The 15433-nt window shown below is 37.7% G+C and overlaps 1 protein-coding gene across 5 annotated transcripts in view; it reads left to right on the forward strand.

Annotated features, from left to right (window-relative positions):
• The window catches only part of ITPR2 (inositol 1,4,5-trisphosphate receptor type 2), a 639393-nt gene that overhangs the window by 132006 nt on the left and 491954 nt on the right, over nucleotides 1-15433 (forward strand). For 3 of the 5 annotated variants that reach the window (XM_055395002.2, XM_055395004.2, XM_088837263.1), the window contains exons 3-8: nucleotides 613-728; nucleotides 1508-1594; nucleotides 3995-4153; nucleotides 10483-10581; nucleotides 10866-10949; nucleotides 11422-11568. In XM_055395002.2, coding sequence (XP_055250977.1) covers nucleotides 613-728; nucleotides 1508-1594; nucleotides 3995-4153; nucleotides 10483-10581; nucleotides 10866-10949; nucleotides 11422-11568 — 692 coding nt within the window. Of the gene's footprint in view, nucleotides 1-612; nucleotides 729-1507; nucleotides 1595-3994; nucleotides 4154-4967; nucleotides 5179-7437; nucleotides 9245-10482; nucleotides 10582-10865; nucleotides 10950-11421; nucleotides 11569-15433 lie in introns of those variants that run through there. The other 2 variants (XM_055395006.2, XM_055395005.2) reach the window with 2 other exon arrangements.

Below are 15433 nucleotides of genomic sequence, written 5' to 3' on the forward strand. Positions count from 1 at the left end.
AGTAGCAGTAGAGTTAGGACTGTAATCTTAGTTTTTGTTTTGCTTTGTTTTTCCCTTATAACAATGCAGTGCAATCATTATAACATACTGCATCTCAGATTTCCACACCGTGTTCACCCTCGGTATGTGTAACCTTGGGGAATAGATGACTGAAAAGTGATTGCTTGATTGCTGTGATTGTTTCTACTTCTTCCATCACTTTTGACTGTCAAAGATACATACCATGAATAAGTAATTGATTGTGCAAAGTCAGATAAGGCAAGGAAAGACACTAATCTGGTTCTATTGACTTTCTAAGACCAGGTACCCCATTATAATTAAGAAGTGCTTAATAATGTTTACATTGGTTTGGTTTCTTTATAAATCACATTAGTTTATGGTTTCTTTTAAAAACCCTAAACTAATGAAAAAGGTGGTATTTTAACAGACTAAATAATTATTTGAAAGGAAATGTTATGGGTAGAATTTAAGAATTCACCTGAGTATGGGCTAAATGATGTTTAAATGTTATTTGTACTGAGACATTCAAGATTCTAATACTCAGCTATAAGGGAAATCTAAAAAATGCTGGTCTCCTTAGTTACAGTGTTTTTGTTTGTTGATTTGTCATAGACTGCCTCTTTAAGGTGTGCCCTATGAACCGATATTCTGCTCAGAAGCAATATTGGAAAGCCAAGCAAGCTAAGCAAGGGAACCACACGGAGGCGGCCTTGCTGAAGAAATTACAGGTAAGGACTAGCCTTCCATCCCTCTGGCTTAAGACAGAACAAGTACAGCAGTAACAAAAGATCTACTCCATAGCTTAGTGATTTCCCTCAATACACTGAGGTCCAGAATGGATGTGACAGCACACTGAAAGTGGAAAGGACTTTTAAGTCCTTTTAATCAGTGTATGACTACTGATTTCCTGGTGTGTAGGTATTGTATTTCTTGCTATTTATTAGGGTGTGCCAGACCAATTCAGATATTTACATCACACTGAAAACCAATTCAGAATCTCTGCAGGAATATCAAATCCAGTTATATTTTACTTGACATAGTACCCAGTTTTTTTTGAAAGACTATCAGAAAAAAATTGAAAGTCTATTGTTTCTGATTTGGACTCTGTAAATTTAATAGGACTTAGTTTGTCATTAAAATTCCTGTTACTTTTAGAGTTGAAACTGTATTTTGAAGCTTTTGAAATTTATCTGTGTTTGGCTCCTCTAGCAATATTCCTTCTGAAAATAGTTTTTAAAGACCAAATTGCTTAGTCCTTTTTCTGAAATTTCCAACATATCAATATATTTTAGGCTACATTTCAACATTAAACTGAGAGAACTGTCAAACATTATAATCATATATTTAGTTACTGCCCCACTTCTCCCTGAGCACCAAGTTTAAAGCAATACGCCTATTTTAGTCTTGATTGTATTCTTTGTTCCTAAAATAAACATTTTTTCCTGTGTCAGCTATTGTGCTCTATTCGTTATGCTTTCACAGTAAATATTTGCTAATCACTTTATAGCATGCTGCAGAACTGGAACAAAAACAAAATGAGTCAGAGAATAAGAAGCTGTTGGGAGAAACTGTGAAATACAGTAATGTTATACAAGTAAGTATCTATTTATTTTTGTGTAAAAGAGATGGATATTTCATCGATAATTTGCATTTGGTAGGAATGCCAACCTGCATTAAAATTGGGGGCTACAATAGTTTGTTCTTTGGTCAGAATTATACAGACAGTGTGATATTTTTAGTTGATATTCAGCATGTCATTCTATATGAATAAATCCGGTGTGTACACATAAAGAAATGAGCTTATCTAGATGATTTACACAAATTATTAAATCAAAAGGAAGATGGGGAAAGCTTGTAATAAGAGTCTTTTAGAATTAATGAGAGTAAACATGTAACATGAAGCTTTATCTTTTCATTTTGTAGGGAGGAAAGTTTTCAAATTGTACTTTTAGATGAGACCTATCCTGGGTGTTCATTGGAGGGACTGATGCTAAAGCTGAAACTCCAATACTTTGGCCACGTCATGCGATGAGTTGACTCACTGGAAAAGACTCTGATGCTGGGAAGGATTGGGGGCGGGAGGATAAGGGGACGACAGAGAATGAGATGGCTGGATGGCATCACCGACTTGATGGACATGAGTTTGAGTGAACTCCGGGAGTTGGTGATGGACAGGGAGGCCTGGCGTGCTGTGATTCATGGGGTCGCAAAGAGTCGGACACGACTGAGCAACTGAACTGAACTGAACTGTCCTTGAATTATATCTTATATTTCAATTAGTATGCACACTGATTTATTTCATCAGCATTTCTTTATTGTACTTCCTTTAGATCTTTTAATTTTTTACTTGTATAGTTGTTAATATATGCCCCATCTTGTTCCAAAAAGAATGTAAGGCATTTTCAAAAATACTTTTCACATAACAAGATAAAATACAAATAAATAAGGCAACTGGATCAAAGGGAAAATACTGATTGCATGAATAAAGTGAAGTTAAAGGTGAGGCATGTTTATCATCTCCATGTTGTAAAGGCTGGTAAACTTTGAGTTGAAGCCTTTTTGTTGCTTGTCTAGGTATAAGGCCATGTGAAATATTAGGATATTCACATATTAGTAGAAGGCCGGTACAGAGAACTAAGTCAGAAGTTTGGAAGCACAAACATTCTCAGGAAGAGGACCAGAGAACTGTTTCTCCAATGAGCTCTCATAAAGAGGACACTGTTTAATATAGTAAACAATGGCCCTAACAACTTCCTTACCATAAACGCTACAATGAGGTGTTTCATAGAGCTGTTTCAAAAAATAACATCCCCTGATGTTTTGTTATTGGCCAGTGGCCAAGTGCCAGAGCACAGGACCAACAGAGCAGTTCTCTGATGGGGCAAGAGGAGAGCCCTGGGTCTGCGACTGCCCGGTTGTTACAAGTTAATCCTGTAATAGACTGTTTGTTACCTGTGGCTGAATGTCCCTTGGGTGGTCCTCCATAACTAGAGTTTCTCTTAACCAAGTTTTGCTTCATATTAAGTACCAGCAAGCAGAACTTATGTTTCTTGTCAAGAATCTGACATGCAAATGTTTCCCCGAAGTGTTAAGGGCTGAGCCATGCCCTCTTAACAGGGTGGGTTGCAAAAGGACTGGAGTTGGCTTGTGAGGGTTTTCACTGATTTCACTGGAAAGTTCTGAGATAATTTCCTTATTTTGTGGATGTTAAAACCATTCTTCTTTTTTTTTAAATGATTGGAATAATAGACAGGAAGGTTATTTGTTTCAGTTTTCCTACTCAGAATAAAGTCTTGGAAAGGTTTTGCCCAGGGGATCCAAATAACCCCAGCAGTGGCACTCCTGCCTTCGTCTGAGAAGGAGGGGATTGTGTCCTCTTGTGGGAGAGGTTGTTTAGGATGAGCAGCTGGTCTCCTCACACAGGGGGATGAGGGCCGGTTTTAGGCAGGGGTGGTTAATAGTATGAAGTGGGTTGATGCCTTATTCCAGTTTCTTGGTTATCCTTTAATATAGTTTGCTTTTGTGGCTGGGCAGGAATTAAGAAGGAATATATTGGGTTGGTCAAAAAGTTAATTCAGGCTTTTCTGTAATGTCTTATGAAAACCTGAATAAACATTTTTGCCAACCCAGTAGTTGGGAGTAACATTCTAGTCTCTTTTGGAAAGCCTGGGTTTGTCCTATCAGTAGATGAAAATCTACTGTTTATCTAGATAAAAATCTAGATGTTTATCAGTAGATGAAAATCATTCAGGGACGTGTCCTTAGTTTTTTTCCCTTACATGCTCACTTCATATGAAACAGCACTGGGGGTGGGGGTGAGGAGGAACCCAAAGAAAGTCAACTTGGAAAGATGGTGAGTCTGCAAAGAGCTTCTTTGTTTACTTTCTCCCCTGAGCCGTGTTGTGTGGGTATGTGATATAAATATAAACACGTATGTGTAATGAACAGAGGAGATCAAAGAATGAAGGCAGTAATCCCTAACTTTTTCCTGCAGCTACTGCATATAAAAAGCAACAAGTATCTGACTGTCAACAAGAGATTACCTGCTTTACTGGAGAAGAATGCCATGCGCGTGTCCTTGGATGCTGCGGGAAATGAAGGGTCTTGGTTTTATATTCATCCCTTCTGGAAGCTGAGAAGCGAGGGCGACAATGTATGTAGCTCTAAGATGAAGAGAAAAACGTGTGTTCTTAAAGATGTTAGTTTTTAATAATGGAGAACCCAAAAAATGCGAAGAAAGGAAAGATAGTTTTCAAGCTTCAATGTATTATTTTATGTAAATTTCTTTAATAGGTTGAAAACACTTATTTATAGTACAGATTGTGCTCGGGAAACATAAAAAGACTAAGATCAGATTGATTTAAAATCATCTTCCAGCCAGAATTTTATGAAAGAATTTAAGTAACATTAAAATATGGGCTGAGACTTTTAAGGGAGAGAGAAGCAGAGTTTGCTTCTTGGCCTTATTCAGGAGGGAGTGTGGCTGTATAGAAGAAGCTGTGTCTAGGAGATGGAGTTTATTCCTTTGAATTAATAGAGTAACACAGCAAATCATGACAATATGTCATTTATTGGCTCAGTGGCCAGTTGTTTACAATCTGTACAACTTAATAGATGTGTAGTGTATGAGGAGATGTGTAATGTAATGATTGGCAGTGGCTCATTGATGACAATACTTTAATATGTTGTATCATATGAATTTTAGTAGTTGCAAAATATTTTTCTGCTGCTTTATGGAGCAGAGAAAAAATAAAAATTACATGTGATGATTCAATAGGATCAATAGTTATATATTTTTGTGTATAATAGATGAAGTAGCAGATGACAGTCCCTGGCATGTGGGAGATGCTTAATAACTTCTGATTGACACCAAGTACTCAATAAATTTTGTAAATAGAATACAAATATTGGGTCAGGTAATCAAAAAATATAGTTGAGATTTTAAAAAATTAACATTAAAAATTGAAAGCACTGTTAAAGTCTTATTATTCTGACAGTTTTCTCAATCAATACTGTAATGATATTTTTAAATGTATTGGCTGTTTCTTGTCTTAGAAATGTCTTATATTGTAATAAATCTATTTTTCCAGTGAATTTTGAAGTCCAAATTCAACTCCACAGGTTACAAGCTTCATGGTTTAATTTGGTTAATAGATTAGCTGATGATATCCTCCTTCGGTAAGGTTTGGGAGAAGCATGGCATGCAGGAATGTAATGCACTTTAAACTTGTTTTGGATTCCTTGAAAATAAGTTATTTTCTTTTTCCTTTTGGCATCAAGTGATGTTTGCTGTGAGCATGACGTATATTTTAATTTCAGTAGGTAGTTAATTACAGTCAACTCTTAAATATTCAGGGACTGGTCATGCAGCTTAAGAACAACCTGTGTCTTTGGATGCCCTGTTTTAAAATACTTCTCCAGCTCCCCCTCACTGAGTAGGGTCCCTGTTTGCAGGTAGCCAATGAAAATTAAGCATGAAAACAAACAAAAACTGAGCTCAAGCTCTAAAGGAATGGGATGAAATCATTGGATAAATTGGGGCCTTGAGATTAGCGTAGATTTTATTAATTCATGCTATCTAATTTTTCATCTTATCTATTCCTTTCCCTACTCCCAAATACCTTTATGGACTTGCCTCATGGTTCAGATGGTAAAGAATCTACCTTCAATGTGGGAGACCCGGGTTCAATCCCTGGGTCGGGAAGATCCCCTGGAGAAGGGAATGGCAACCCACTCCAGTATTCTTGCCTGGAGAATCCCCATAGACAGAGGAGCCTGGTGGGCTACAGTTCATGGGGTCACAGAGAGTTGGACATGACTGAATGACGAACAGTAAGCTCCAAATGCTCCTTGTCAGTAAGCTATAATAAGGATGATTTTATTAATTCATCCTATTTAATTTTTCATCTTATATTCCTTTCCCTACTCCCAGATGTCTTTACAGGATCAAAGAGAGTTGACTGTAATGAACTATTTCAAATAATTAGTTGGACTGGATTGCAGGATGGGAAACAACCTATCTCTCAAGCACTCCATCTTGGTTAAAGTGGATAGTATAATTGTTCTGTGCAAAATAGAGATCCTCCTTATATAGATGTGCTCCATAAAGCATGGCTGAAACAACTTTACACATTGCTTTTTGCTGAAATAGCTCACTGTTTTTGCTCACCACTGTAGCTTTTGTGTGTGATTAAGGTTGCTGTGAAAGCATAAGCACATCCATAGACCTTTATTTCCATGAAAATAATGGTATCATAATGCTCATTTTCCTCCTTTTTAGGAATAGGTAGCATTTTTCTAGGAGGAGGAAATGGCAACCCACTCCAATGTTCTTGCCTGGAGAATCCCAGGGACGGGGGAGCCTGGTGGGCTGCCATCTATGGGGTCGCACAGAGTCGGACACGACTGAAGTGACTTAGCAGCAGCAGCAGCATTTTTCTAAAATATAAGCATACTGTATTTTATTGAAGGCAGTTGGAAACCCTGTCATTTCATAACAAGTGGTTTAATTACTATTGATTTTTTGAAGCAGTTCTTAATAAAAATTTTTAAATTATGAAAGTATGATAACATTTATTGGAGACTTAGAAAATACAGAACCAAGTTAAGTATATTTCCAGTATATGTTACAATTATTTTTTAAGTAGATAAATTAAGAGTTTTTGGTTGGAGTTTCAGTATCAAACTCTCAGAAATTAGTAGAATGAACAGACAGAAAAGTAGAAGGGATATACTAGATCTGAAGAGCACTATGAACCGATTCAATATAATTAAGATTTATACAGTTCTCACAGAACAGCAGGATACAAATTCTATTCGTTTCCATGACTGTATAAGACTATTGATTTTTTTAAAAAACATTAAAAGGAAGAAATTGCAAGATTTAAAGGACTTTTAAATTTCTATTTTATTATTTACCAATTAGTTAAGTTGTGATTTAGGTTATAACTACCCAAAAGATGTTCAGTGACTGACAGCTAATGTAAGACTGAGGCTGATGATAGGCTAGAGAGAAAAGAGCTCGTATCCTCAAAAAATAAGTGGTTTCTACTGTTTAAGGCCATCTCTGTCATATATCTTATAGAATTTCAAGGTAGATAATTTTTGGGGAAAAAATAGTTTTGTGTATCCCTCAACCTTCAGCCGGAGAAGGCGATGGCACCCCACTCCAGTACTCTTGCCTGGAAAATCCCATGGATGGAGGAACCTGGTGGGCTGCAGTCCGTGGGGTCGCTAAGGGTCGGACATGACTGAGCGACTTCACTTTCACTTTTCACTTTCATGCATTGGAGAAGGAAATGGCAACCCACTCCAGTGTTCTTGCCTGGAGAATCCCAGGGACAGGGGAGCCTGGTGGACTGCCGTCTATGGGGTCGCACAGAGTCGGACACGACTGAAGCGACTTAGCAGCAGCAGCAGCAGCAGCAGCAGCAACTTTTAGCTGTGTAGATGTCCATGCTTGTTGTTGCTCACAAAGTCATTGGGGACAGCTTTGAGCAGAGTACATAAATATTTTATTTTTGTTTATCTTCCCTTGATTGAGTAGTTAATTTTTCATCCTCAACTTTGATCTAAGAGGACATTGGTTCTTTACCTTGATAGTAGATTTTAAAAGGGAGAAAAGGTCAGATATTTCTTTCAATCAAGAAAAAGAAAATCAACCCTTAGGGAAAGAGCCTCTTTAAATAGCAAGTAGATTTCACTCTCTTGAAAACCTAGACTCCTTGGAATTCCAGAGAAGGTAGGACTCAATCCCGGGTGTTTTGATTTCTGCTGCAGTGTTCTTTTCACAGCGCCAGGTACCATTTCAGAAGAAGGGTGGCTGCCGGTGGTATTGTGTTGCTCTTTGTTTTCAGTAAAATCCCAGCATGAATCTTCCATGGCTGTTACATAGAATCAGCAGAAATGCTTTTGGAACTGCTGTTTTTTAAAATGTGTGTACACTAGGGTGAACGTGATATGGCAGAAAATGATATCATCCTCAAGTTCTGTATTAAATATATGGCTTCTCAGAGGACATCTCTCCCTGTCAGTGGATCAGGCTCCATGCCTGCACTTTTCTGAAAATACTACCAAATTTACCAAGTTATCTAAACAGATAAGAGTTCCTCAAGAATAGAGACTACTTCTTACACACGTTTGTGTTATTCCTAGCACTTCTTACTGTTCTTTTTCTATCTTATGATTAGCCTCTTGTCCATTTCATTTGTCAGTTTTATTCATCATGTGTGATCAAAGTAACCATTGTCAACAACAAGACCTAGGACCTAGAAATTAGTGAGATAATGTTAGATTCTCCTTATGAATACCACACTTATGAATCCTTGAAGTTGGTGACATTTTGGCTATATGACTAGTCTCTTAAAGTTATAGAAGACTTTACAGCTGTTGTTTTGAAGTAAAACTAATATAGGGATTGCTCCAAAGCCTACAGAAGCTATGGTAAAATAGTGAGACTTGGAGCACTGACTATAGGTGCAACCAAAAGTATTCTTTTAATTAGAAAGATATAGCTAAAATATGTCATTGTATTTAGCAACTTATGGCTAATATTTGTATAGTACAGACAGGAATGATAGTGAATCAAATCTAACTGTTCTTTAAGAAATTGGAAGACCAGATGTAGTATTGGCAGAGTGTAGTGTCAAGTCCCAGTGTCTGTAGAATGGAAGACTACTCAAGCTTCTACATGATTTTGAGACTTGGAGTTGGCTTGGTGTCATGTGCAATAACATATGTTTTTGTTTTTCAAGGGAGGTATTGAAAATATATCTGTCATGTTGATTTTTGTTTATTTTGTTTATAATTTAATTGCTTAAAATAGATACCAATTCGTGATTCAAAGATTGAAAACAATATAAAGATATATAGGGAGAAGTCTCTTTTTAATCCTTTTTTCCATGTTCCCAGTTCTGACTTCTCTTTTTCAGTTAACCACTGGGATGATTTCTTATGCTTATACTCCTACTCTCCCTTTTTTACACAAACATAGCCCAGTTCTGCCCTCTTATCCTCTCACTTAACACAGTTTCTAAATGATTTTTTCCTTATCTGGACATAATAAAGAGCTTCTGTAATGGTTCTTTCTGAATCACAGCCTCCACCTGATTACAGACTTGAAAGACAGGATGGTGAATAGAGACCACTCCTGTAAATAACAGAAGCTATTCCTGCAAACCAAAGAATAACCTTCTTTTGCTCAGTTAATGAGCTTATGGCTTCTCTGTCATATTCGAATCTCCAGGTATCGTTCATGACAACAGTACTATAGGTAAAGGTAGACTCTTGTGTATAATTTACTGGCATTGAAAACGTGAAATTATGTTCCTTAAAGTCTCATTCTAGATTCAAATCCAGGGAGAAGACGTTTTATCTGTTTTTATTGTCTCAGCCCTAATTTGTTTTCCAGTTATCTACTAATCTGTTCTAATATTTCGTTGATATGAAATATGCAAAGGGAAGGTATTGGTTTTCGTTTCTGAAGTGGTGAGCAATTCTGTGAAGAGTGAAGGTACTACAGTAGTAAATCGTCTAGTGGAACTTGACAAAAGTAACTTTAGTAACTATAAGATAACTGTTCACTGTTATCATTAAGAAAAGCACAACTTCATTTCCCCCAAATTTGAGTGATGAATAAAGACACTTAAAGATCAAGCAGACATTGTTAATAAAAAGATCAACTTTGACTTATTTCTTTAGAGCACTTTTCCCATAATTAATTTTAATTTTTATTTACAAATGAGCACCAGGTTTAAGGAACACTGTTAGTATTAGATGTTTAAGATAAAAGTGAACCGGTTGCCCAAGGCCCAAACTATAAACGTGTTCCTACAGGGTCATACCAGATTCTTCATTTTCTGAATCCAGATGATATTAGAATGTTTATTAAATTTCTGAGACTATGGGGAAGATCAAATGTAGTAGATTTGTTTTTAATTTAGAGCAAATACAAATGTATAAGGTTCCCTGCTTGCACTTAAAGTGGTTTTAGTGTTTAGGCAGATTCTTGTTTTGTGGCAGATGCATTCATTCTTGATAGCTCCTGTGTACATGGCATCAGACCTCTGTGGAGGGATGCTGACCTAATTACTGACATTAAGAAAGCTCTAACTGAAATGGCAGACCAATAAGAAAAGAATCTAGGGACTTTCTTGGCAGTCCAGTGGTTAAGATTCCACGCTTCTACCACAAGGGGCATGGTTTTGATCCCTGGTCAGGGAACTAAGATCCCACATGCCAAGCAGAAGAAGAAAAAATCTACACCAGCTTTATGAATCCACACTTATAGGCCCTGTGGGATGTGATTATATAATCATTTATCAGAAGATATTTTACCTTGAGGAGAAAAGAATTGACCTAAAATTTGATAAACAGGTCAAATATTAGGTCAATAATGAAGACTCTTTACAGTTATTTTTAGCATCAAATATATCACCACAGATCCATGCAGTGTCTCAGTTACAACTTAATTCTGATTTCCAGATTGTTGTTGGAGATAAAGTTGTTTTGATGCCCGTGAATGCAGGACAGCCACTACATGCCAGCAACATAGAACTACTCGATAATCCAGGGTGTAAAGAGGTAAGTTTGGGAGGAAAGGAAGTGAATTTGTTGATTTTTACCATGAGAAGAAAAAGAAATCTTATAGTTTCTTTCATTGTTTTCATAAGCATAAGCCCAGTTTCTGCTAGTTATTATTACTAAGATACCTATAGATTTTGAATGGTCCTTTGAAGATATATTTTTTGACATACATACCCCATTGTCTAAAGTTGTTCTTTTTTCTCCTTTCTCTAGTTGAAGTAATAATTCATGGTATAAAATGGAATGTGCAGTCTTATAACTAAACATCTCTTCATTAATAGGTGAATGCTGTCAATTGCAACACTAGCTGGAAAATCACTTTATTCATGAAATACAGTTCCTATCGAGAAGATGTCCTAAAAGGAGTAAGTATGTTACGTAGAATATTTGCTGGAAGAATTGAAGGTTGTCTTACTGAGCTTCTAGATGCAAAACCTATGTATTCACTGTGATTGAAGTTTAGAATGTGACTGTAAACCTTAAAACTCATGTTGAGTTTTCCTTCCTGTATTTAGAAATGTATACGTAATCATTAAAGGCCAAGTGTTAGCAGAAGGGCCCAGAGTATCAAAAACCTGCAGAATCACCTACTTCTTATGTCTGTTTGTTCAAACTTTTGTTGAAAATAGTTTTAAATTTATTTGTTTTGAATTGAAGGATAATTGCTTTACAATATTGTTTTCATTTCTGCCGTGCATCAACATGAATTAGCCACAGGCTTACCTCCCTCCCATCTCCTTACCTTCCCCACTCCTCTAGTTGGTCACAGAGCCCTGGTTTGAGTTCCCTGAGACATACAGCAAAGGAAATGCAGTGTTTTTTTGCCTCTTTTTCCAGGGTGATGTTGTTCGATTGTTCCATGCGGAACAAGAGAAGTTTCTGACTTGTGATGAATATGAGAAAAAACAGCACATTTTCCTTCGCACAACCTTGCGTCAATCAGCCACTTCTGCTACCAGTTCTAAAGCACTCTGGGAAATAGAGGTGCGTAAATAATTTTTGGCTTTTAATAAATGCTTATATCTAAAAGACAAGGTTACTTGTATGGTTTGTCATTGTAAGCATCACTTGTGCATGTGTGCACGCTCAGTGGCTTCAGTTGTGTCTGACTCTTTTTGACCTCATCACTCTAGCCCACCAGGCTCCTCTGTCCATGGGATTCTCCAGGCAGGAATACTGAAGTGGCTTGCCATGCCCTCTTCCAGGGCATCTTACCGACCCAGGGACTGAACTTGCTTCTCTTATGTCTCCTGCGTTGGTAGCAGATTCTTTACCACTAGCGCTACCTGGGAAGCCCAAGCATCCCTTGTGATAGATCCATAAAACAATAATTTTTGTGAAGCCTCTTGTACTGCTTTACTGCTGTGACCATTCTGAAATGTGGCTACTTCCTTTATTTATCTTCTTAGAGGCATCTTTCTCTTTCTCTTGAATTTAATGAGGGCGTATATATAATTTTGCTTTTAAAATTTCCATTGTAAAATGTTGACTTCAGGCCGACATCAGACTGCAGGCCTTGTGCCTTGAATGACACTTGTGTTGAGATGGAACAGGAAGACTCACTGTAAATGAGCATCAGAAAAGAGCATTTGTGTCTTCTGGGGATGCTCTTTCTATTGGCGTGAGGAGAACCATAGTTAAGAATTCATTCACCTTTAAGAGGTGTTTTCTTAAATGTGCCAGTATGATAGAGTAATTAAGAAAATGTAAGGTATGGGTTTTTCTTTAAAGGAACTTTCTTTATACTGGAAGAGATAAGATATACCTGTGCTGTGCTTAGTCACTGGGTTGTGTCTGACCCTGCAGCCCCATGGACTGTAGCCCGCCAGGCTCCTCTGTCCATGGAGATTCTCCAGGCAAGAAAGATATACCTGAGTGACTGCAAACCCCTCGATAAGTTCCATCTGGATTTAATGTATCTCCAGTCGCTATAGCAGTGGTTCTCAACCATTTCAAACCCCACCTCCCCTTTTACAGCAATATATATTGTTAATTTCCTTTATGTACGAAAATGAAATACATGGTTAATATTATTGTTATATATTCTGATTAAAAAATCAATAAAATGCCAAATTCTAATATAAAGAAGATACAAAAGGAAAATAATGTATGATAAAATAATATGCATTTCAACATATAAATACATTCTCTAGAAACTATAACATTTATACCCATCATGGGGCTTCCCTAATAGCTCAGTTGGTAAAGAATCCACCTGAAATGCAGGAGACCCCAGTTTGATCCCTGGGTTGGGAAGATCCCTGGAGACGGGAAAGGCTACCTACTTCAATATTCTGACCTGCAGAATTCCATGGACTGTAAAGTCCACGAGGACGCAAAGAGTCGGCTGCGATTGAGCAACTTTCACTTTCACTTTGATGGATTCATTTAGATTTGGGAGAAGTGATAAAAGAAGAGGGTAGGAAGACATTCTATACAAGTACAGGAAAATGAAATAGCAGAGCGAAATGCAGGCCCTTGGGTAATATCTAGTATTAGGAGAGGTAATAACTGAACAGACTTATTTGTACATGATTTAAAAAAGAAATCACCATAATTGAAATAAGGATAATGAGGCAAATTATAAGCTATTGAAACAGAGAAAATGGAGAAGTATAATATTTATGTTAATGAACCGAGCCTTAATTATAAATGTTACATAAAGACAATTCTCTTAAGTTATGACGGGGTTTAGAATAGAGATGAAATAGTACAGAAACATGTTGAGGCATATTTTCAGTCTCTTGCATTCAGAAGGGACTGTATCCTTCAATGTATTTGGATACACTGGTCTTTAGTAGGTGACTGGGAATTAAGTCGGAGGAAAACAACTACCGCCAAAGCTACATAATCCTCTTCCCATAAGCCAATCTCACAGATTCTTTTATTAGAACAAGAGAAAGATAATAGGCAACCGGGAAATAAATACATAGTTAAAATAAATGTTTTTTTCATACCATAGATTTCTTATCATTGTGCTCCAAGAATTTTCAAAATATAGGGGGTAGGGCTTCCCTGGTGGCTCAGTTGGTAACGAATCTTGCCTGCAATGCAGGAGACCAAGGTTTGATCCCTGGATTGGGAAGATCCCCTGGAGAAGGGAATGGCTACCCACTCTAGTATTCTTGCCTGGAGAATTCCATGGAGAGGGTAACCTAGTGGGCTACAGTCCATGGGGTCGCATAGAGTCGGACATGACTGAGTGACTAACACTTTCACCTTTCAGTTTCTTTCAGCAGTACTGTTAAATGCTATTTTAAAATTTTATCAGCAAAATACAGTGATGGAAAGGTTATATAGCAAATTCCTTACATAGTGAGTTTGGTTCCAACTCTGTTAAAAGAAATTTTGTATCTTCCCTCTTATATATTTGCTGTTAGTTTTATAACTCTTGATGTAATTTTGCCACTGCACCAAAATCCTTCCCAACAAAATGCGTGGTTGGAAATGTTATGATCCATTGAGCAGTCAGAATGGAGAGAGTGAATACATTATTCGGTAATTTTGACATAATGTCTCGGATTCACGTACGCTTCCTTATCCACAGTGAATTTCTCTAAAATGATTGCCATTTTCGTATAACTTGATGTAAAACTTTCCCATATGATTACACATTACAGCACTGGCAGTTTACATTTGTGGTAGGTTTTATTTCTGTTGGAGATTTGAAAGTGATACTAGGGGATGTTTCTGTATGGTGTGCTACATCAGCCAGGCTTCAGTTCAGGAAGCCTGAGCATCAGGTGTTTCAAGCAGACAGGTATTTAAAATTGGAAGTTGGTTTCAACGTTGTTGGAAGGACTGGATGGGAAAAGGTTGGATGAAGAATGTGGTTTTATGTAAAGATCTGGTAGGGCTAGAAGCCAGGGCTGCCTCTTCCAGTGCTCCAGGAGTGCTCCCCCATGCCTCCCTGTGGGAGTCCCTGCAAGGCAGCTGCTGCCACCTTTATTGGAGCCCTTAGAGGATTCTTTTTCACTCTCTTTTGCTTCCTGTCCTGGTGATACAGCAGGGCACTTAGAAGGATGGGGATGGTCCTGAGTGTCACACACAGTATCTAGCCTGTGCTTGAACTCTGTGAATTGCAGGATATTTAATATCTTGGCCGCTGTTCATTCATTCCAGTAGCATCCCTCAAAAATCGCTGTGATAAATGAAAACATCCTCCCTTCCCTGACTCCAAATTGTCCATTAGGGAGCTGTATGTACTACCATTGCTAGACCCGCTAACGTACAGGGCAGGAGTTCTTAGTCTGTGTTCCCTGGTGAGTGTCAAGTTATTTATTAACCTCCAGCAGTTGTATACAAAATGTACGTGAGAGTATGTGTGTATGTGAGACAACTCATGGATTTTATCAGATTCTCAGAGATATCTGTGTCTCTCCCAAAGGAGTAAGAGTTCAAATATTGACAAGATCGCAGTAGGATTTGGGTTAGCAAAGAATTGGTGAAAGAAGGTTGATTTGAGAACTGAACTTTGAAGGATAAGCAGGTATTTGGCCATAGGGGAGTATTTTTGTAAGACTTCATCCACTTTGAAGTATTTTCATAGTTATCTCATTTGAGCTTTTGGAGTATGGGAAGAAATGGGAGCTGGAGTCTAGCAAAAGGCATTGGGAAGTTCTATACATTTGTTTGCCTGGTGACTCAGATGGTAAAGAATCTGCTTGCAGTGCAGGAGGTCCAGGTTTGATCCCTCATCGGCAAGATTCCCTGGAGAAGGGAATGGTAACCCACTCCAGTATTCTTTCCTGGAGAATTCCATGGACAGAGGAACCTGGAGAGCAGTAGTCCATGGGATCGCAAAAAGTCAGACATCACTAAATGACTAACACTTTCACTTCATATATTA

Source organism: Moschus berezovskii, chromosome 6 (assembly GCF_049115385.1).
Source record: "Moschus berezovskii isolate FMDL1 chromosome 6, NW_MosBer_1.0, whole genome shotgun sequence".
NCBI lineage: Eukaryota > Metazoa > Chordata > Mammalia > Artiodactyla > Moschidae > Moschus > Moschus berezovskii.